The sequence below is a fragment of the Hippopotamus amphibius genome, chromosome 12, assembly GCF_030028045.1.
Source record: "Hippopotamus amphibius kiboko isolate mHipAmp2 chromosome 12, mHipAmp2.hap2, whole genome shotgun sequence".
Lineage (NCBI taxonomy): Eukaryota > Metazoa > Chordata > Mammalia > Artiodactyla > Hippopotamidae > Hippopotamus > Hippopotamus amphibius.
The window spans coordinates 314,538-334,391 of NC_080197.1; the positions used below are offsets into that span (position 1 = coordinate 314,538).

Sequence of the window (19,854 nt, forward strand, 5' to 3'; positions counted from 1 at the left end):
GCCGGGTAGCCTTGACCGACCCCTTCGATGAGAGGGACCGAGTGGCAGACACCCCTCTCTGTGCAGTGGGCGTGGACCATGCCTGAGACCCCAAGCCCAGGGCCCAGGGTCGGGTCCCTTTCTGAAGATCTACCTCTGGCCCAGCCCACCCCCCCTTGCCCTGAGAGCAGGAAAGGGTCGACTTAAGGGACCGACGCTTCACACAAAAACAGGATGCTCCTGCAAGGGCAGATGAGTGTCCCCTGGTGTGACGGGTGGGCCTCCCAGCCGTAGCCCCCTCCCGTCCCTCTGGTTTGGAAGGGAACGAATGGGTGCACCCTGACCCACAGAGGGGAGGGCTGTCCCCACGTGTCCCCCTCGGTGGGCCCAAGGCAGCTGTCCTGGAGGCCTGAGGTTCTGGGGGCAGCCAGCACCTCCTGCCTGGCAGCCACACATCCTGTGCTTCGGGTTTCTTGGTTTGGGTTTTTTAATGCCAGTTCTCTGTAATAAGTGCATTTCGAAAGAGAGGTTCCAGCTATCACTTGTAACCATATATATACATATATATTCTATCTACAAAGTGTTTATTTGCAAGAAGTTTTGACGGTGAGCCCGGGCCCTGCCCGCCTTGTGACCATCTGTCCCCGGTCCCCGTCCCCGCTCCCGGCCCCAAGTGGCACGGGGGGCGGGGGGGCATCAACTGTATGTATTAAAAATGACTGTATCAAATAAATGTTTATTGATTTTTTTTCAGGGGTTTTGTGCAGCTGAGTTTGTGGTAAAGCGCGCTTTGGGGTCCTTCCCCCGCACACCTGCCGCAGGGCCTCGTGGGGTTTGTAGTCCGCGGGGCGCGCGCGGCCTGGTGGGACTTGTAGTCCGCGGGGCGCGCTGGCGGGCGCGCGGTGCCGGCCCCGAACCACGGCTCCCGATAGCCTGCGCGGCCGGCCCCCGAGCCCCGCCCCGCCCGCGGAGAGGCCCGCGAGCTCATGGCTGCGCCCCCGGCCTCAGCCGCCGCCCCCCGCCCGGCGCCGCCGCCCCTCGCGGCCGGAGACGCGCCGGACCGGCCGGAGGGGAAGAGCGAGACCACGTGCGAGGATCGGTAGGCACGGCGCGCCCCTCCCGTCCGGTGGGAGGAGCGGCCCCGGGAGCGGGGCCGGGGGCGCGGGCCCTCGCGGATGGCCGCGGGCAGGGCCCCCTCCTGGGGCCCTGGTCTGTCCTGAGCAGCCGCGGCGCCGGGCCAGCGGGCACCCGGGCTGGACTGTGCGCCTGCCGGGTGCTCCCCGGCGGTCGGTTCCTTCCCGGAGCCGCGCGGCCTCGGCCTGCCCCACCTGAGGCCAGAGATCGTGCTGCCGGCCGGGCCCGGCGAGGGGACCCTCGAGGCTCTGGAGGCCTTGCAGGAGGGGCGGCTGCAGGGGGGGTCCGTCGCCAGGCTGGGGAGGCGGCTCCCGGGTGCCGGCTGCGCAGCGCTGGGGGAGGGCTGGCCACTCACTTCCGGGTCTGAACCCTCTGCCGGGACAGGGCCAGCGCTGTCCACAGGCTGGGGCCAAAGGAAGCCTCTCCAGCCGGGCGCCTGGTCCTGGGAAGCGCCGTGGCCTAGGCTGCGCGGGACTGCCTGGGTGCCGCCAGCAGAGCCACCGTGGCGGGCGGTGAGGGGCTCCCGGGGCCTGGAGGGGCATCTGGTGTCTCTCCAGGCCCACTCCTGCCTGTGAGCAGTGACTTGGAACCTGGCATGGGGTAACAGGGTGGGAGACCCGAGTCTGTGACACCCCTTAGTTCCAGAGAATCTGATGTAGCCCCAGACCAGATGAGCTCCTTGAAAAGAGCGCTCCCTACAGACACAGGTGGGCAGCAGCGGCCATCTGGCTCTGCCCCGTGCACAGACTCACGGGGCCGGCGTGGCAGTGGTCCTCCTCTCCTCAGAGCATGGTCCCCAGGGGACAGGAGGGGAGCCGGGGCCCGGGGGCAGTGAACAGAGACCAGAGCGTTCTCCCACAGACGCCCACGGGGGTGGCCCTGGATCTGCCTCTGGACATCCTGGGGAGTCGCTCCCATTAAGCCTTGAGACGTTCCTCAAGCACGTGCCCCCTCCCCCACCCCGCAGTCCCCGTGTGGCCCAGGGAGGTCAGAGCTGGGTCCGGTCAGCGTCCAGGTGTCCGTGCGGATGCCTCCAAGCTGAGGCTCTCCCTGCCTGACCGCGGCTCTGGCTTCGCTTTCCACATCGTTGTGGCTGCATGAAGTGGTCAGTCTTCCTTGTCTTGGCTTTTTGTGTGCCTCTGCCTCCAGAAGGTCAGTGTGGTGGGGACGGGTACCTCGGACTCTCTTTGCACTGGATGTGCTGGTGGACGCGTGAGCACCTTGCAGTGGTAGAAGGGTACCTATCCCTCCGCTGCCTCCAGCTGTCCCCTGGTAAGGTGCAGGTGGCTGGGGGCTGGGGGTTGCCACGGGGCTCCTGGAAGGAAGCTGGTTGGACTTGCCCGGAGCAACGGGAAGGAGGGGGTCCTGTAGGGGGATTTCCCGCGGTTGGGGTGGGGACAGTGCCAGTCACTGGAGCAAGTGGCACGCCTTTAGGGCTGCAGCCCCCCAGCCCCCTCGTTCTCTCTCTGCCCTGAGAGAGCTGCCCCGATGTCCCTGTTCCCAAGCCTTTCTGGGACACCCCCCTCCCCAGCCCCACGCCAGGCCCTAGCAGGCCAGCTTCTCACGCCTGCTCCTGACTTCATTTTACTCACTTGCCCGGGAAACTTTTCTAAAGCAGAACAGGGTGTCAGGGCCCCTGCTACGCAGCCCTGAGCCTGACTGAGGTGGGCAGGGCCAGGGCAGGGGGGAGCAGCTCCCATGGGGCAGGCCTGCTACCCTGAGGCAGCGCGGGGAGGGGGAGGGGGAGGGGCAGAAGACCCCCAGGTGGAACTCTTTCTGCCCTGAGCCCCTGCCAACCGTCTGGATGTTGTCGGAAGACAGTAGAAACGCGGGTGTGACGGGCTGGATCACCCGCAGGGAGAGGGCCGCCGGGGGCCTGGGACGGGGTGACTGCTGCAGCCCTCCACCCACCCGAGGGCCCACGCGTCCTCCTGCTGCCGGACGGGCATGGCTGTGTCCCCAGCTGAGCACTGAGCAGGGCTGGCCTTGGGGGACGTGCTGGAGCCCGTGTGGAGGGGGTGGGGCTGGCAGTGATTCTCGGCGGAGGCCTCGGGGTAGAGTTTCAGGTTGTTTATGCCTCTCGGAGGCACCTGGGGGTGGGGGTTGGGTGCTCCGCTCCGCTCCGCTCCGCGCTGACAGCTTGGCCCAGCCAAGAGACGCCTCAGATTTCCTTGTCCCGCTGGTGGGGGTCGGGGGGGTGGGCCCTGCAGCCCCGGCAGACCAGGGGTCTGGAGCTTTCTCCGGGGTGTTCTGGTGAGGGGGCACAGCAGTGCTCAGTCAGCCCTGGGTGGGCAGCATGCCAGTGTGAGCACAGGAGGGGCAGTTCACTTTCACACCCGCCGCTGGCCTGAGGTCTTCCTGGCTGTTCTCCTCTGCGGGGTCAGTGCTATTAATATCAGGTCCGTGCACAGCCCCCAGCTGGGTGATCCTCTTATGCCCGTGGCCCGGCCTCTGAGGCCAGCCGTGAGTGCTGTTGTTTCAGCACAGGGGCCCCTGGGGCCCCCCGCCTGCCAGCGGGCAGCCTCTGCCAGCCAGGGCTTGGACCCCACTCTGCCCCTCACCCGCTGTGCTGCCCACCCATGGAGGGGCGGTTCAGGGGGCTCCTGAGTTGTCCTGGGAAGCTGCCAGGGGTCTAAGAGGCAGTGCGGTGATGCCCCTGCACCTACCTGGCATCACCCTGCTGTCCTGGTGTCCCCTGTGTCCCGGCCATGAGCAGCCCCCCAGCTTACCCTGGCCTCAGGGTCTCGGGGTGCTGGACCCTTGGAGCGGAAGGCAGGTGAGTGGCAGGGCTGTTGTTGTCCGGTGAGGACGCCTGTCTCGCTGCATCTCGGCTGCCCCCAGCCCCGTGTGCAGTGTCTAGTGACCATCGGGGCAGAGACAGGCCAGGCAGGTGCTCGCTGGGGCCAGGCAGGCCTGCCGCCTGGAGGCGCCACTCTGCTTGGGGCTCTCAGTTACTGGCCGACCTGTGTCCATTGTGGCTTCTAACCGTTTGGGTTGAAATTACCTTCCGTCCTTGTGGCCGGCAGCATCCTGTCCATCTGTGAGCAGGGAGGTGAGATCTTTCCCATCTCAAAGTCTGTCCTCTTGTGAAAATGGGGAGAGGCTTGCTCTGAGAGCGCGCTGAGGCTTTGTCCGTGGCTTCCAGAGACAGCCAGGCTTTTGGAGGAGGCAGTGGAGCTGGACTTGGCTGTAGACACGACCTGATGCCATTCAGGCCCGGCATAAGGCCTCGGTGGGCAGGTTTCTGGCGAGGTCACCCTGGCTTACCTTCCGCTCTTCCCTGAGGAGGTGCTTGCCCCGGGCTGTCGGTGTCACAGGCCTCGGAAGTCATCCGTGGTGGTGGTGGTGGCGGTGACCTCGGTGAGACAAGGGGCGGTCACAGAGAAGGGGCGGGCTCCTGCTGGAGAGGCCAGGGCGCCAGCCTGGGGTGAGGAGCAGGGGAACAGCAGCGGCGCGGCCCAGGCCTCCCGTCGCGCCTCGGGCCGCGCGTGTGCTGGGCGCAAGGACTGGTGTGCTGGGGCGGCGAGGCCCTGCTCCTTTGCAAACCAGGCTTTCTGTGTTGGCGTTTCCTCCCCACGTAGGAGGCACAGACCGGACGCTTTCCTCCGGGGCGTGCGGAACTCCTTTCCGGCTGTGGGCGGTGGGTCACCTCCGGGCTCTGGGGGTCGCTTGCGGGGAGGGCAGCTGTGTGTGAGCCCCGGGGGCCCTGTGCTCGTTGTCGGGGTGTGAGCGTGTCCAGGGGAGAGGCCAGCACTGCCCTCGGCCGGGGCCTGGAGACACCACTGCTTGTGCTCCGTCCATCCCCTGCCTGGCTGAGCGAGATGCCGAGTGAGCTGTCACTGCCCTGTCATCTGGGTGTCCCGCTGTGTTGCTTGCAGTCAGCTCCACGGATGAGTCATGGCTACCTCCGGAGCCACAGAGTGACACAGCCCACAGGCGGCCAGTGGTTCCCGGGGCTCGCTCCCCACGCCGTCCCCGTGACGCAGGACCAGGGCGGCCTGGTGCTCTCTGTCCCCCGGATGGCGCTGTGCACCTCCTGTCACATCCAGTGGCTGGCTTTCCTGCTGCTTAGCTTGTGCGGACACGGCCCTGTGTGCCCTGGAGAGCGGCTGCTGTGGCTCGTCACGTGTTAGGCCTGAGCTAATTCCTCCCACTGCTCCCCCCGCCCCGCCCCACACACGTGTGCACAGAGACGCCGTCCTCCTGGTCCTTGGCAACGCTGGGCGTGCTGGGAGCACCAGACAGCTGGAAACGCTGGTGTTCCCAGCAGGGCATGCTCAGGCCATCTAGAGCAGCAGGCGCCCGCCACGCCCTGGGCCAGTGGGCCCTGCCCTCGCCGGGACATCTCCCCGAGGCCAGCTTCACAGTGCGCCGTGCCCCGCCGAGCTTCAAGGACGGACGGAGCCCGGTTTGGTTTTTGATGAGGAAGGGGCAGGTGCTCATCAAGCATGCAGACCTGGCGGAGGTCCTTGCCCCGCCTTCGCGGCTGAGGCCCTCTGTGCCTCACGGGCACACGCTGGCTTTTACGGCTCGTGGCGCTTTGCCTCTCACCTGATGGCTCCTCGAGGGCGCCCCCGGCATGTGGCTTCTTCTCAGGTTCCGGCCCATATCCCAGGCAGCATCCGTCACCGGGCTCCTGCCAGGTTGTTCGGTGCGCCCCCGGGTTCCCTGTACTTTCTGCCTGCCTGGACAGTCAGCCTGCCTTCCGAGTCCCTGGGGCGGGTCTGCAGGCTGAAACTGTGAGCAGCCCGGTCTCTCTCTCAGGCAGTGGCTAGAAGTGCCTTCTCTCTAAGCTGGTCCTGCCCCTGGGGCCACCTTTACACTGGGCTCTGCGTCCGAGCCTCTCAGCACAGACTGAGCCGGCATCAGGCAGACGCTCTCTCCCATCGGGCCGCTTGGCCGAGCTGAGCCTCCCCAGCTGTCCCTGCAGGCTTTGAGACCTTGAGGCCGTGGGCCAGTCATCGCGTCCATGCCCTCTCAGGGTGCAAACCTCCAGGGAAGTGAGCACAGCCCTTCTTGGGCGGCGGCGTGGTGAGAGCAGATGCAGTCTGCCTCCCCCAGGTCGTGTTCCCACCTCGCGTGCAGCCTTTGAGGGCCTCCGCCCTCCTCCCTGGAGTTGGCAGGGTGCCCGGGGTCTCCCTCCTGCTCCGTCCACACCAGCACCAGCCCAGCCCTTTTTGTCAGTGGGCTCTCTCTCTGGAGCCCCTCTCCCTGCGTGCCCTGCAGGGTGGCCAGGGTTGGATCTCACAAAATGAGAGGGCCGCCCAGAGTGTGTCTGGGGAGAGGACACAGTCCTTGACAGGGTCTCGCCGGTCTTTGGCATGCCCACGTCTCGTCTCCTGGGGGAGCAGGGGCCCTGCGGCCCTGCTGACACCATCCACGTGGGAGGAAGAACTGGGCCCGGACAGCGCTCCCCTTGTGTCCTCCGCCATCACTTGCTGTCCCTCCGGACTTGTGCCCAGTGGACGGGCTGCCGCTGGGTTTGCTGTGCCCCCCCCACACGTCCACTCACCTTGCCGAGCGCGCGTGCCTGTGTGGGGGCACCCTGCGGACCGGTCACATCAGGCCCGCTGTGAGGTGGCAGGGGGGCTGGCGGCCCTGGCTCGAGGCGAGCGTGTCCCCACCGCCTCCCCCCCCCGCAGCAGCAACGCGGAGTCCTTGGACAGGCTTCTGCCGCCTGTGGGCACCGGGCGCTCGCCCCGGAAGCGCACCACCAGCCAGTGCAAGTCCGAGCCGCCCCTGCTGCGCACCAGCAAGCGCACCATCTACACCGCGGGGCGGCCGCCCTGGTACAACGAGCATGGCGCCCAGTCCAAGGAGGCCTTCGCCATTGGTGAGCACGGCCACCGCCTGCCCGCACCCCCGAGCGGCCGGGCCAGGTGGGCCCCGGCCCCGTGCCCAGGCCGCTGTTTCCGTGACCCGCACTGCTTGGGCCCCTCAGTCCACGTCAGCCCGGGCGGAGGCGCTATGGGGGCGGCGGGCACCACCGGGACCCCTCTGGGAGGCTGGCCTGGGCCACTCCGCTCAGGGCCTTTCCACCCCTCCCCACAGGCCTGGGAGGCGGCAGCGCTTCTGGGAAGACCACCGTGGCCAGGATGATCATCGAGGCCCTGGATGTGCCCTGGGTGGTCTTGCTGTCCATGGACTCCTTTTACAAGGTGAGGGTGCCCTGCGTGTGCAGCTGCTGCCTGAGTCCCACGGCCCCTTCCCGGGGCCTGAGCCCGCAGCTGCTCCTACCCCCGCCCCGCAGCTGCTCCTCCTCCTGCAGCTGCTCCTCCTCCTCCTGCAGCTGCTCCTCCTCCCCCCGCAGCTGCTCTTCCTCCTGCAGCTGCTCCTCCTCCTCCTGCAGCTGCTCCTCCTCCCCCCTGCAGCTGCTCCTCCTCCCCCTGCAGCTGCTCCTCCTCCCCCCGCAGGTGCTCACAAGTCAGCAGCAGGAGCAGGCCGCCCACAACAACTTCAACTTCGACCACCCAGATGCCTTTGACTTCGACCTCATCATCTCCACCCTCAAGAAGCTGAAGCAGGGCAAGAGCGTCAAGGTGCCCATCTACGACTTCACCACCCACAGCCGGAAGAAGGAGTGGGTAGGCCCTGTGGGCTCGGCTGTACAGGGTTGGCACAGGGGCCTCGGGGCTGCTTGGACACGCGATTCCTTTGCAGAAAACGCTGTACGGTGCAAACGTCATCATCTTCGAGGGCATCATGGCCTTTGCCGACAAGACGCTGCTGGAGGTGAGGTTAGGCTCAAGGCCTGAAGGCCCGGCGCCCTGGTCCTCCCACGGGACTTACCGTAACCTTGCCTCCATCCACGTCCCATGGCGCAGCCCCAGGGTTGGGTGAGGAAAGGCCTTGCCTCCTGAATCTCACTCCACCCCTTCAAGTCAGGGTTTCAGCTGCTGTTCTCTGGGGTTCACGTGGCTGCCGAGGTCAGAGCGATATGGGTGGAAGTGGGTTCACTTGTGTGTTCGCACATGCGTGTTCTTGCCTGGGAGGGAGCCAGCCTCCCACGTCTGCTGTGTCTGCAAGGGCATCCCGGGCCCTGGGAGGCCTGGGCTCCTGTCCCAGGTGTGAGCCTCCCCGGGCCAGACTGCAAGAAGCATCTTGCCCGACCTGCCGAGGCCCAAGGGCGGCCCATGTGTAGCCAGCTGTGCCCTTGTCCTTGCGCCTCGTGCTGATGCTGCGTGTGCGTGTGGGTGTGCTCAGGCGCTGGGAGCCCCGCTGCCTGCCACGCACACACATGCACACGCACAGACGCTCCACGCGCGACGCACACCCCGCCCGTCTACCCTCAGCCAGGCTTCACATACACACGCACTCCCCCCACCCACCTCCAGACCCGAGAGGTGCCCCGTGGGCCTGGTCCGCAGAGGCCGCCCCCGTGGCCGCGTGTTGGGCCCTCCAGCAGCTCGCTCTTTCCCTCCAGCTCCTGGACATGAAGATCTTTGTGGACACAGACTCTGACGTCCGCCTCGTGCGGCGGCTGCGCCGGGACATCGGCGAGCGGGGCCGGGACATCGAGGGCGTCATCAAGCAGTACAACAAGTTTGTGAAGCCCGCCTTCGAGCAGTACATCCAGCCCACCATGCGCGTGGCGGACATCGTGGTGCCCCGGGGTGAGCCTGCGGGCCCACCTGGTGGCGGGAGGGTGGGGGCAAGGCCGGACCTCACCCTCCCCCTGTCCCGGCCAGGGAGCGGGAACGCAGTGGCCATCGACCTGATCGTGCAGCATGTGCACAGCCAGCTGGAGGAGGTGAGCCAGGGGCCGTGCTCCCGCAGCCCGCGGCCCCGCTCCCCGCTCCCCGCTGCCACTGCCCGAGGCCACCTGCCCGGGCAGCCCCTGTGTTTACTGGCCCTGAGGGCCTGTGGGGCACAGAGCATCTCCAGTGCCCCCAGCCGGAGCTGGGCCTTGCACGGAGGCGTGCCCTGCTGTCCCTCCCAACCCTTCTGGGTGACTGTTGGGTTTGGCGCTGAGTCCCCTGTCCCGCGCACCCCGGGAGGCCACACACCCGGGGCTGGCCAAGTGCACCGCCCACCACTCTGGCAGGCTTCACGATGGGGTGCTCGAGGCCTGCGGCCTGCAGAACAGAGCCCCAGGGGTCCTGGCTCTGGCGGCCCAGCCCAGAGGTGCCCACATTAGAGGCCACGGGGAGCCGGCCCCTCCCCTGGCAGGCGGCCCCTGGGACCACCCCTTCCGGGGCTGTGGCGTGTCCGCTCCTGGGCGGGGGCGGCCCGGCTGGCTGAGGCACACGGCGACGGGCTGTGCCGTCCGGTGACTTCGAGGTGAGCAGTGCTGCCATCACTGACGCCCCACCCCGTCCCCTTGTGTCTCCCTGTGTCGCTGCGGCAGCGTGAGCTCAGTGTCAGGTAAGACTTCCCGCACCTGCCCGTGCAGACGGAGGCATTTCCAACAGCCACAGGGAGCTCAGAGCCTGCGCTGTCACCCAGGCAGGCAGGAAGGCCCCTCCCACCATGCCCACTCCCTGTGGGGGCCCTGCCCTGGGCACAGAAGGGGCAGTGTGGTGACCCCCACGCTGCTTCCACCTGGCCTTGCCCTCAGTCAAGGAAATTAAGGCCCAGAGAGGTTAAGGGACTTGCCCGAGTTCACACAGCACCCTGCCCCTAGGCTGGCCAGACCTCTCTGGAGGCTCTTGCCCGACGTGGGGCTGGTCTTGTGTGGGGTCTGAGCCGAGGGCACAGCTGTCCTGAGCCAGCACTGCTGGGCCCCAGGGCGGGGGCCACAGGTCTGTCCTGCAGCAGCCGGAGGGACCGGGTGTGCACCTTCTCTGCCTGAGCGCAGGGGCCGCTCTTCACTCTCCCAAGCGGTGCTGAGGCACACACCCGGCCCCCGCCGGGACCCCGGCCACCCTGGCCCTGGAGCCTAGGTGCAGAGGGCTAGGAGGAGCCCCTGCGAGGCCTGGGCCGCGTGTCCTCGCTGCGCACGCGGCGGAGCCGGGAAGCACCAGGCCGAGCCCCGAGCTCGCGCCGTGTTGGAAATGCCTCCGGGCCCGGGCGCCGGCCTCCAGCTTCCTGCCTGCGCATGCGTCTCCGCTTGCCTCTCACCCGCCCGGGGCGCCTGCGGGTCTGGCCACGGCAGGTCCTCTGGAAGCCTTGGTTCAGAGAAATAAAAGTTTCCAGGAAGGGTGGCTGCCGAGGGCGGGAGGGACCCGCAGGGTGCTCGCAGGCCCGGGCGCGGGGCTGCGGGGTCTCCCTGCCTCCCACCCGGCCTCCTGCTCTTCCCTTCCCCAGGCCAGCTGGTGGCCGCGGGGACCGCGGTGCTCCCCGCTAAGTGGTCTTTTCTCTTTCTTCTTTTCCTCTTTGTAAACCCTGGGGTTTCCTGCCCTGTTCCCTCCCTGACCTACTCTTCGCCTGGTCACCTGGCGGGCAGAGGAAGCTGCGCTGGGATCTGTGAGGACAGAGTGCTCTGGCCGTGGTGCTGCCTGCGCGCTGTGTGCCCGGCGCTCCGCAGGCCCCGCCCCGCCCCGCCCCCGCCGCTCCGCCCCGCCCCGCCCCGCCCCCACGCCTCCTCCTGCTCCCCTCCCCCGCTCCAGGCTGGGGGCAGCAGGGGCTGCACGAAGCCAGCTCTGCCCCCCTCTCCTGAGGGGGGGCGCCCATCACCCCGCGGGAAGCTTTTAGGCGGGGCTTGGCCCCAAAGCGCAGCCGCTTCCCCAGGGACAGGTGTGCTGAGGGTGGGGTGCAGAGGCCAGCTTGAGGGGTACATCCGTCTGCCAGTGTGAGCTCCCTCCCGCCCACGGTCAGGGCCTGGCCAGGGAGGGGACCTGGAGCGGGAAGGGAGGCTCGCGGCGCATCCCCTGCTTCCCGCCTAACGGTCAGCTGCTCTGCCTTCCACCGTGTCCTTTAACCCTTGTCTGGCTGTTTGGGGGGAGGGCATCTCGGGGTGGGGCCCTCCCTCCGGGTCAGCCACAGGGAGGGTGGCCCCCACCCCACACAGCCGCCGTGCCCACCACGACTGCCCCCCACAGCCTGCAGCGGGAGGATGGGGCTCTGGGGGGAAACGCCTCTTCTTGAGTTTCCCCATCGCTTCGTGTCCCCAGGGCCGCGCTGGCCTCGGCCCACCAGTGCCACCCCCTGCCCCGGACGCTGAGTGTCCTCAAGAGCACGGCGCAGGTGCGGGGCATGCACACCATCATCAGGTGAGCGCCCCCGCCCCCGCCCCCCCCCCCCCCCCGGCGCGGCGCAGGCGGGGCCGCCCCCCGCTAACGCGACCCTGCGGCAGGGACCGCGAGACCAGCCGCGATGAGTTCATCTTCTACTCCAAGAGGCTGATGCGGCTGCTCATCGAGCACGCGCTCTCCTTCCTGCCCTTCCAGGTGCGGGGGGCGGGGCGCGGGGGGCGGGGGCCGGGGGGGGGGCTCCTCGCCCTCACACCCGGCGCCACCCCCTCCCTGCGCAGGACTGCGTGGTGCAGACCCCGCAGGGCCAGGACTACGCCGGCAAGTGCTACGCAGGGAAGCAGGTACCGGGGGCCCGGTCTGGCGGGGCGGGGGACTGGGGCGGCCCGGGGGGCGGGAGTCCAGGCAGCTCCGCCTCGCCCCCCAGATCACAGGCGTGTCCATCCTGCGGGCCGGCGAGACCATGGAGCCCGCGCTGCGGGCCGTGTGCAAGGACGTGCGCATCGGCACCATCCTCATCCAGACCAACCAGCTCACCGGGGAGCCGGAGGTGGGGCTGCGGAGGGCGGGGGCGGGGGCGGGGGGCGCCCTGCGGAAGGCGGGGCGCGAGGAGCCCGGGCGCCCTCAGGTCGGGCTGCTCAGACCCTGTGACTCCCGCAGCTGCACTACCTGCGGCTCCCCAAGGACATCAGTGACGACCACGTGATCCTGATGGACTGCACAGTGTCCACGGGCGCGGCGGCCATGATGGCCGTGCGGGTGCTGCTGGTGAGTGGGGGGGGGGGGCGGGGGGACGGGGGGGGGGGGGACAGGCGCCGGGCCCAGCCAACCCCCCGGCCGTGCAGGACCACGATGTGCCCGAGGACAAGATCTTCCTGCTGTCGCTGCTCATGGCAGAGATGGGCGTCCACTCGGTGGCCTACGCCTTCCCGCGTGTGAGAATTATCACGACGGCGGTGGACAAGCGGGTCAGTGACCTCTTCCGCATCATCCCCGGCATCGGTGAGGCTGCCCGGCCCAGTCGGTGACCCTGGGGGGAAGGTGGGCCTGAGTCCCCACCGCAAGGACCTGCTTCTTCCCCCAGGGAACTTCGGGGACCGCTACTTCGGGACCGACGCTGTCCCCGACGGCAGTGACGAGGAGGACGGGGGCTCGGCAGGGTAGCCGCCCGTCCCACCCCCAGCCCCTCGTTTCCTGTGGGACCTACAGAGCAGAGATGTTAACTTATTTTAGTTAAAGAGCGTGTTACCAGTGTACCTGTCCAAACGTTTTATAAAATAAAGCATCAGGAAAACGAAGCTGTGACTGGTTAGCTGGGGCCTGGGAACGTTGTCCTGCCAGGGCCCTGGGCTTGGGGGGTGGTCCCCAGGGCTGCCCCAGTCCCCGAGCTGGGAGGCTACTGTGGAGAGAGAGGGACTGAGAGTCTGGCCTCTTGCTGGGTCCTGGTTAGGCCCCCTCCTTCCCCCCCAGCAGGACAGGGGCTCCGGGTCTTGTCCTTGGTTTTCCTCGCAGTCCAGGCTCAGTGCCAGATTTAGGAGAGGGCAGAGCTGGGCCTGCAGCTCCTGGCCCGCTGGACAGGCCCCTTGGTGGCCACCTGGCCTGGACTGAGGGCTCTGGGTCTTACAAGATGTCAACAGCCTCCACGGCCACTTCCCTTCCCCCCCCCCACATGTTTGTACCTTGGGGGGGGGAGCGGGGGGCGGAAGTTAGTGTGTGGGCGGCTGGAGGAGTGAGAAACCGGCCTGGGTGGCTCGCGCCCTGCTCGCAAGGGAGATGGCCGGTGCCTCGGCGAGCCAGCCACACTGCTCAGGGTCAGAAACCACGTCCGGCCCTGACGTCGCTGCTCCCGGGCAAGGGCAGCGGCGAGGGCTCAGCCTGCCTGGCTCGCGAGGCTCAGGCGGGTTCCCGGCTGCTGCGGGTGGGCGCTCAGGTGCCCCCTCCTCCTCTGCCTCCCAGCCTGGCTCTCGCCCTGTCCCGCCCTCCTGGTCTCCTCTGTTCCGTTCCCCTCACCTCACAAAGGCCATGTCATGGAAAAGCTTGTCGTGGGGCGGGGACAGGAAGTCCCTGGGTGGGGCCAGGCCAAGGGCAGCAGATAAAGGCGGGAGCCTGTCCAGAGGTGGCCGGGCGCCAGGGCCAGAGGAGCGACACAGTCCCGAGGTCCGCAGGAGGGGCCTCTCCTCCGCAGCCCGGTGAGTGGACCCTTCCCCAGGTCTCCCGTTCATCCCTTCATCCTATGCGCTGTGCCCAGAGCCTGGAGGCTGCAGCAGGCCTGGCCCTGCTCAGGTGCTGTGACAGGGCTGATGCCCTTCTGTTGGGCCAGCTCCTCCCAGATGAGACATGTGGCAAACAGTTGACAAGGAGCTGGGCAGGAGCTAGGGCCTCCCAGGAGGAGCCCGGAGTCCAGCTAGAGGCTGAGCAGCTCCCAGAGAAGAAATCAAACTCACATGTGCTCACGCGTGTGCAGACAGCACATGGCCCCAGACTCACACGTGTGCGTGATGCAGCTCGGGGCCCCACCCCCTCAGCCACCAGCCTCGGGTGGGACAGCTTCCTCCCGCTTCTCGAGTGAGGGTCAGTGGCGGCCTAGGGCCGAGCCCTGCCCACTCAGGTTGGGGTTCCCTTATCAGAGACAGCCCCGGGAGGTGAGGTCACAGCTTAGGGGAGCTCTTGGGCCACTTCCTGTCAGGACCCTGAGGGGTGGTAGAAGTGGGTCACCTTCCAAATAGCCCTGACGTAGGGTCTCCGGGGTGCCAGTGGGAGGGAGGGGCACTTCCTCCAGCCCCAGGGAGCCTCCAGGTCCCCAAAACAGGACCAGGATCGAAGGTCCAAGACTGTCGTGGGAACACCGCTCAGCACAGCTGTTGGAGACATCGGGGCTTCCTGTTTGGGAAGAAACCTTGGGTGGTGCCCTCCAGGAGCCCACCCTGGGGAAAGCCTCTCAGGCAGCCCCTTGTGTTGCCTTCCGGGCACCTGGGCTCCTGTGGGCCCACCAGAGGCCGAGGGGTGGGGGGCGGGGGGCACTGGGGCTGCAGCCTGGAGAGACCCTCAGAGCCGGGACGGGACAGTGTTGGGGAGGCAGACCCGGAGCCCCTCCTTCACTTGTCCCGAAGCTGGGGCACGGGGTGAGGAGCCCCTAGGAGCAACGTGCCTGCTGAGGCCCCATCAGCCTCCGGGGCGGTGCCTCCAGGACTGTCCAGCCTGAGAGTGGTGAGCGCTCCAGACAATCTCAGGCTCGTCAGCCCGTGAGGTGCCACCCCCTCCCAGCAGCAGCTGCCACGGGCCGAGGGGCACCTGTACTTGGGCCGGTTGGCAGAAGGGTCCGGAGGGTCGGTACCACCTGGGGAAGGACTCCGCCCGCCACACTGTCTCTGCTGGGCCACCTGGCATCGGGAAGTACCCGCGAGATGCCTGCACGCTGGGCCTGGCTTGGCGCAGCCCGAAGTGCTCCAGGGTGAGTCCCGGGAAGGGGCGTCTGTACAGGTTCCCGGGCCAGGCCCCGCCAGGCCCAGGCTACGAGGCAGCCAGAGACGCTGCGGGGCCGCTGGGGCGGCTGGGCTGCGTCCGGGCTCCCCGAGGTCAAGCTGAGGGAGTGTGGGGAGCAGGAAGGGAGGGAGCCGTGGATTCAGATGTGAAGGAACAGGGCAGGGGCAGCAGGTGGGTTGTAGCTGTGCTTGGGTGAGGAAAGGGCGACTGGAATGGGGTTCGTGGGGACCCAGGCCTGTGACCCCGGGATAGGCCCGAGGAGGGCCGGGGTTGGGAGCCACGGCGACATCAACAGTGACACATCCGCCGTCGCGGCTGGCCGGTGGGTGGGCCTGGCTTCCCGGCGCGGGGCCCTCTGTGCATCTGGTCACCGCCCGGCTTCCACCTGGGGGGCCGAGAACCGCCCGGGAGCCACGCGTCCGGGAGCAGGGCCGGCGCTGGCTTGGACCCTCCCCGACCGCCCCCGCGCCCCCGAGTCCGCGCACGGGCGGGGCGTCCGGCCCGGGCCTGCGGGGGGCCACGCGCCCCCGACGGAAAGGGGCGAGCGGCCAGGGCTGGAGGCAGCCGCGGTCCGGGGCGACCTCGGCGGGGCCCGAACAGGGGGTCTCCCTGAGGCCGGAGGGAGCCGAGTCCCCGGGACTCGGGGCGGCTGGGCGGCCCGGGGTGGGGGTGGGGGGGCCGCGGGCAGGGGCCGCCCGGACGCTCCGCGCCCACGTGCCCCGCGTCTCCGCCGCCTTCCCGTGCGCCAAGTCCCCGGCCCCCGGCCCCGCCGCGGGCCCCCGGTCTGCGGCCGCCGCTCCGGGTCCCGAGACCGAGCGCTTCACGCGGGGACGCTTGCGGGCGCCGTCGGCGGGGGACCCCACGCGGCGCGGCCCCGCGCTCACCCTGCCTGGACGCGGATCCCCCGAGCCCGGCCCGCCGGGTGGGGGTGGGGGTGGGGGTGGGGTGGGGCCCGGGAGCCGCCACCGCCCACACCCTGGCGGCAGCCCCGCCCCCCTCATGGCCGCGCCCCGCGCGCCCGCACCTGCGGGCGGGGCTGCCCCGCGGCGCGGCGGGCGGGGGGGGCGCGGGGGTCTGCGAGCGCCCTGCCCGCACGCGGCGGCTTCGGTGGCCGCAGCTTCCGCAGGCGCCCAGGGGCCTGGGACGGGGCGTGGGAGGGCCAGGGGCACCGGGCGGACTTCCCAGTCGGCCACGCCCGCGGCCCTCGGTCCCCCTAAACCAGGGCCAGGAGGGGCGGAGGTCCCGCTGCCCACCATCCTGAATGCCCGTCATTAAAGCTTGGTGTCGCGGTATCACGTGCTGTTCCTTTGTAAGTATCCCGGATAGAAAATAGTGAAAACGGAAAACGTCTGAGGACGCTAAGGTTGGCAGGGAGATGGGAAGGCGGCCTTCCTCTCTGTGGACCTGCGGGGCCTCTGGAGCACCAAGTCGGGGAGGGCTTCCGGACCCTGCCCAGGGAGGGCCCCTGGCAAGAGGGCAGGGCAGCTGTGCTTCCCCGGCCAGGCTGTGTCCCGTCCTCAGTGAACAGGACCAGCCACCACCTGTGGTTAGTTCATATGGTATATGCTGTACAGAAATGAAAATACATTAGCTAGACCTATATATAGCCACATGGCTTAAAAAAAAAACACCACATTGAATGAACACTCGCAGTGATTTAGTGCTGTACAATTTATGTAAATCTTAGAAATCAGCAGTACACGTTATTGATGGATGCTGAGACTGGCAGTCAGGGTTTAAAACCACAAACAGAAGTGAGCCGAAGTGCCTAGTGGCCGCCTCCGGGCCTGGCAGGGAGAGGTACAAACGGGTCTTCACTGCCATGTTTTCTTTTGTGGAAAATCTAAATTAAACGACTTCATATGTGTATATCCAAAGAGTTTCATGGTGTTTGTTACATTATTCTTGTATTTTTAGGCTGCTTTGATTTTTTTCAAGTCATTTCTGCCTTGCCCTTTGCTAAGACCAAGGACACAGAAGGAAGACCCAGCACCCTCACCCAAGGCAGGCAAAGGCACAAGGGGGCCACCACCCCCCAGGGGGTAGGTGGCAGCACCTGCAGCCAGGGCCTGGTGTTCCTGGAGGCAGCTGCTCCCTACCACCCTGCGGGGCCAGGCAGTCAGACCCATGGGCCTCCTGGGTTAGGGTCGCCTCTCCCACCTAATGCCGGGGTCTCCAGGGCCGGAGCCACCCCATGTATGCGGAAGAGCACACCTGGTGGACACGGACCCCCATGGACACACATGCCCTGGGGCAGAGATGGCGCCTCTTGAGAGCCCAAAACTGGACGCGCGTCTCATGTGAGGAGATAGGTGCAAAGGCAGCTGCCTGCACCGTGCGCAGGCAGTGGCGCCCGCCGGGGCTCAGGCTGTCCTCTGTTCCTCTCTCCCCACATCAAGGTGATGGCGGGAGATTTATTTCGGAACCCCCTGGGGGTCAGATGGGAGGACGGGCCCTGCCTGGGAGATGGAAGAGTGCAGGTCCGGGTCACTAGCAGCTTGGAGACGACCCAGGAAGACGGGGCAGCCAATGTCCAGGCGTGAGGACCTGACCAGACTCCACACTGATGCCCTGGGTGGAGCAGGCAGAGGAACACCCAGGACACCTGCCCCAGAATGGTCAGGAGCTGGATGTGGGTGGGGCTGCCCAAGGGGCAGAGGAGCTGGCCAGGTGCCCTCTGGGGTCACCCATTCCCACCTTTGTGTTGCCAGCCAAGGACAGGCCCAGGACTGGCCTGCTCTTCCGGACAGCTCCAGTCCTGCTCACCCGGCTGGACAACTGCTCACGGGCTGCAGAATGCAGGGGCCAATGTATGAGCGGGGCAGAATGTCTGAGGGTGGCAGGGATGTCCCAGAGGCTGAGGTGGTAGGACGGTCAGCCGAGTGGATAGAGGGGGACAGTGGACCCGTGGTCATCGGCCACTGGCTTGCCAGCCATGTCCCAGGAGGGCTCCAGGACCCACAGTCCAAGCTGCCCTTGACATGCAACTCTCACAGCTCACACATTCCTTCCTTCACCCTAGTTGTGCTATTTAGAAAACGGAGGGGCATCTGTCCACACTTGAACCAGGCGGTTGGGAGTGAGGTCCCAGCCCCCAGGGGACTCAGAAGGGCTGCCGAGGTCAGCTGTCCCCAGAGTGCAAGAAACCCCCAAGCAGGATTACGCAGGGACCATTAAGACACACACCTGGTCTGCAGTGAAAACATTTATTTTTTACAAGTTATCTTTATTATAGGTCAACATTCAGACATAAGAGACCGTCACCATGGGAAACCACCGTGACCCTCCGGCCCAGCCCCCGGTGTGTGCGCAGGCTCAGGGCAGAGCTCGGATCCCAGCAGCAGGACAAAGCAGCACACGGAATCGCAGTCCACGCGCCTGCATTTAGCTTCTAACCACAGCGTATACATGTTTCAGTGTAAACTGCTGCCCCGCCCAACCCTGAAACATCATCCCATTCCCAGGGAGACAAAATCTACCACCAGCTGCTGCCCGCAAGACCCTGGGCCCAGCTCCTTCCTCCCCCGGGGACCCTTCAGGGTGGATCTGGGGTCAGGACAGAGACCCCTTTGAATGTGGCTTTGTCACTGATTGTATCTGATGCTTAGAAAATTGGCTTTAACGTCTCGAGGGACGAAGGCGTTTCCAGCCACCTCGGATGTCACCAGACGCTCACCCCTGGGTCAGGGGAGCCCCCAGGGATGGGTGTGGCACTTGCAACCGTAGCCACCTTGGCAGCCCTGCGCCCTATCCTGGCGGGGCCGACACCAGCAGCGCTCGGGCACCCGGCCCGCCGTGCACACCGATTCCAGGGCCACGACAGGCCAGTGTTTCCTTCTGTGCACCTGGCTGAGGACCTCGCCCAGGCCCCTGCCCCTGCCCCGACTCCTCAAGAAACCAGAGGCTGTTTTGGAGCCAACTTTTATTGTACTGTCACTTCGCCCTGGACGGCAGCAGGCCCGCCGCTGGGTGATACAGACATACACACACACGTACACACACTGCCCACACCTGCAGCAGAGCTGCCGCCAACCGTGCCTGCGAGGACAGTAAAACAGAGCTTTTGCCACTTCCACAGGAGGAGGGGTCACAACCAAAACGGCAGAACAGGTGAGTCCTGTGTCATGTGGGTTCACAGCTCAGAATACTGGGAAAGGAATGAATGAGATCAGTCACTTTTCACACCCCTCACCGCAACCCCCATGAGCTGCCCCCCTGGCAGGACACCCAGAGCCAGGGAAGAACGGGTGGGGCCCCTGGGCTCTGCCCCTGCGAAGCCTGGCCCCTCTAGGGATAGCCCACGAGCTGGCGCCCGCTCCACTCACTGGTGGTCTCATGCCAGGTGCCAGGGAGACTGTCCGTCTCCCCAGACTGCCAGCTGCACCGGTGGGCACTGCACGAGCTCCCCTGCAGCACACTGCCCGAGGCCGGAACACGCACGATGGTTCCGGCAGGGCCCCGCCCCGAGCAGGAGCCCCGTGGGCACAGCGCACCGGGGCTCCTCTCCCTAACAGGTCCCAGCAGTGCCGGCGGCTCGACTGATCAGAGAAGCAGGAAAGCTCACGCGCGAGCGGTAATGTCTACAGCAGTTTGAAAACAGAGGAACGCCCAGAGAAGACACGAGACCACGCCACCGAGCGGACACAGAAATCTACGTGCCAGCCTCTCCCACCTGCGCCCTGCAGCCTCTCCCATGCCCCCTGCAGGGCACCCAGCCCTGGCCCAGGCGCTCCTGTTCCCACCACAGCAGGCAGAGGCTCGTCCCCTCCCAGCACATGAACAGGGCGCCCTCCGGACACCACGCCCTGCTCACCAGGGAAACAGATGGGCCACACAAGGGAAAGGGCAAGGCAGCCAGGGACCCAGGTCTTCAGTCGGGGGCGGGCCTGGAAGCTCGGCTGGGAGATGCTTTCAAAGGGCTTCTGCTTCCAGATCAACAAGTGGACATGCTTCAGGAAGGCGGGTCGGGGTGGGTCGTGTGGTCCAGCCCCCGCGCCCGGCTCCTGGGTCACCTGGGCCTCGTGCAGTCACGACCATCACCCCGCAGGGCTGCTGTCGTCACCGGCATCATCCATCCAGTGTTTACAGATTCTACAGGAGACGGGGCTCAACTTCCAGACCCGCCCTC

The 19,854-nt window shown here is 67.0% G+C and overlaps 2 protein-coding genes across 13 annotated transcripts; one reads left to right on the forward strand and one right to left on the reverse strand.

The window, feature by feature from the left end:
* The first annotated feature begins 880 nt into the window (after window positions 1–880).
* UCKL1 (uridine-cytidine kinase 1 like 1) lies at window positions 881–12,541 on the forward strand. Of its 12 annotated transcripts, none has more exons than XM_057701831.1 (16): window positions 947–1,078; window positions 2,081–2,385; window positions 6,756–6,946; window positions 7,165–7,271; window positions 7,527–7,697; window positions 7,774–7,845; window positions 8,537–8,726; window positions 8,802–8,863; window positions 10,499–10,518; window positions 11,166–11,264; window positions 11,348–11,441; window positions 11,525–11,587; window positions 11,671–11,793; window positions 11,904–12,011; window positions 12,089–12,211; window positions 12,328–12,541. In XM_057701831.1, exons 4-16 carry the CDS (start codon window positions 7,209–7,211, stop codon window positions 12,478–12,480), a joined length of 1,341 nt encoding a protein of 446 aa, XP_057557814.1. In that variant the 5' UTR covers window positions 947–1,078; window positions 2,081–2,385; window positions 6,756–6,946; window positions 7,165–7,208; the 3' UTR covers window positions 12,481–12,541. The 12 variants fall into 12 exon arrangements, with proteins under 12 accessions (XP_057557813.1, XP_057557812.1, XP_057557807.1 ...); XM_057701832.1 differs by having other exon boundaries at window positions 953–1,078; window positions 2,263–2,385; XM_057701830.1 differs by lacking the exon at window positions 2,081–2,385 and having other exon boundaries at window positions 881–1,078.
* Window positions 12,542–14,338: 1,797 nt separating this feature from the next.
* On the reverse strand, window positions 14,339–15,982 carry LOC130833010 (basic proline-rich protein-like). The gene has a single exon (XM_057702163.1). The coding sequence runs from the start codon at window positions 15,980–15,982 to the stop codon at window positions 14,339–14,341; it is 1,644 nt and encodes a 547-aa protein (XP_057558146.1).
* Between the last annotated feature and the right edge of the window lie 3,872 nt (window positions 15,983–19,854).

Bases quoted from the DNA above. Each gene is read 5' to 3' on its own strand.
- UCKL1 (XM_057701830.1), top strand. From the start codon at position 966: ATGGCTGCGCCCCCGGCCTCAGCCGCCGCCCCCCGCCCGGCGCCGCCG. The intron at 7,698-7,773 runs GTAGGCCCTGTG...ATTCCTTTGCAG, and splicing joins ACAGCCGGAAGAAGGAGTGG to AAAACGCTGTACGGTGCAAA. The intron at 11,588-11,670 runs GTACCGGGGGCC...CTCGCCCCCCAG, and splicing joins AGTGCTACGCAGGGAAGCAG to ATCACAGGCGTGTCCATCCT.
- LOC130833010 (XM_057702163.1), bottom strand. From the start codon at position 15,982: ATGGTGGGCAGCGGGACCTCCGCCCCTCCTGGCCCTGGTTTAGGGGGA.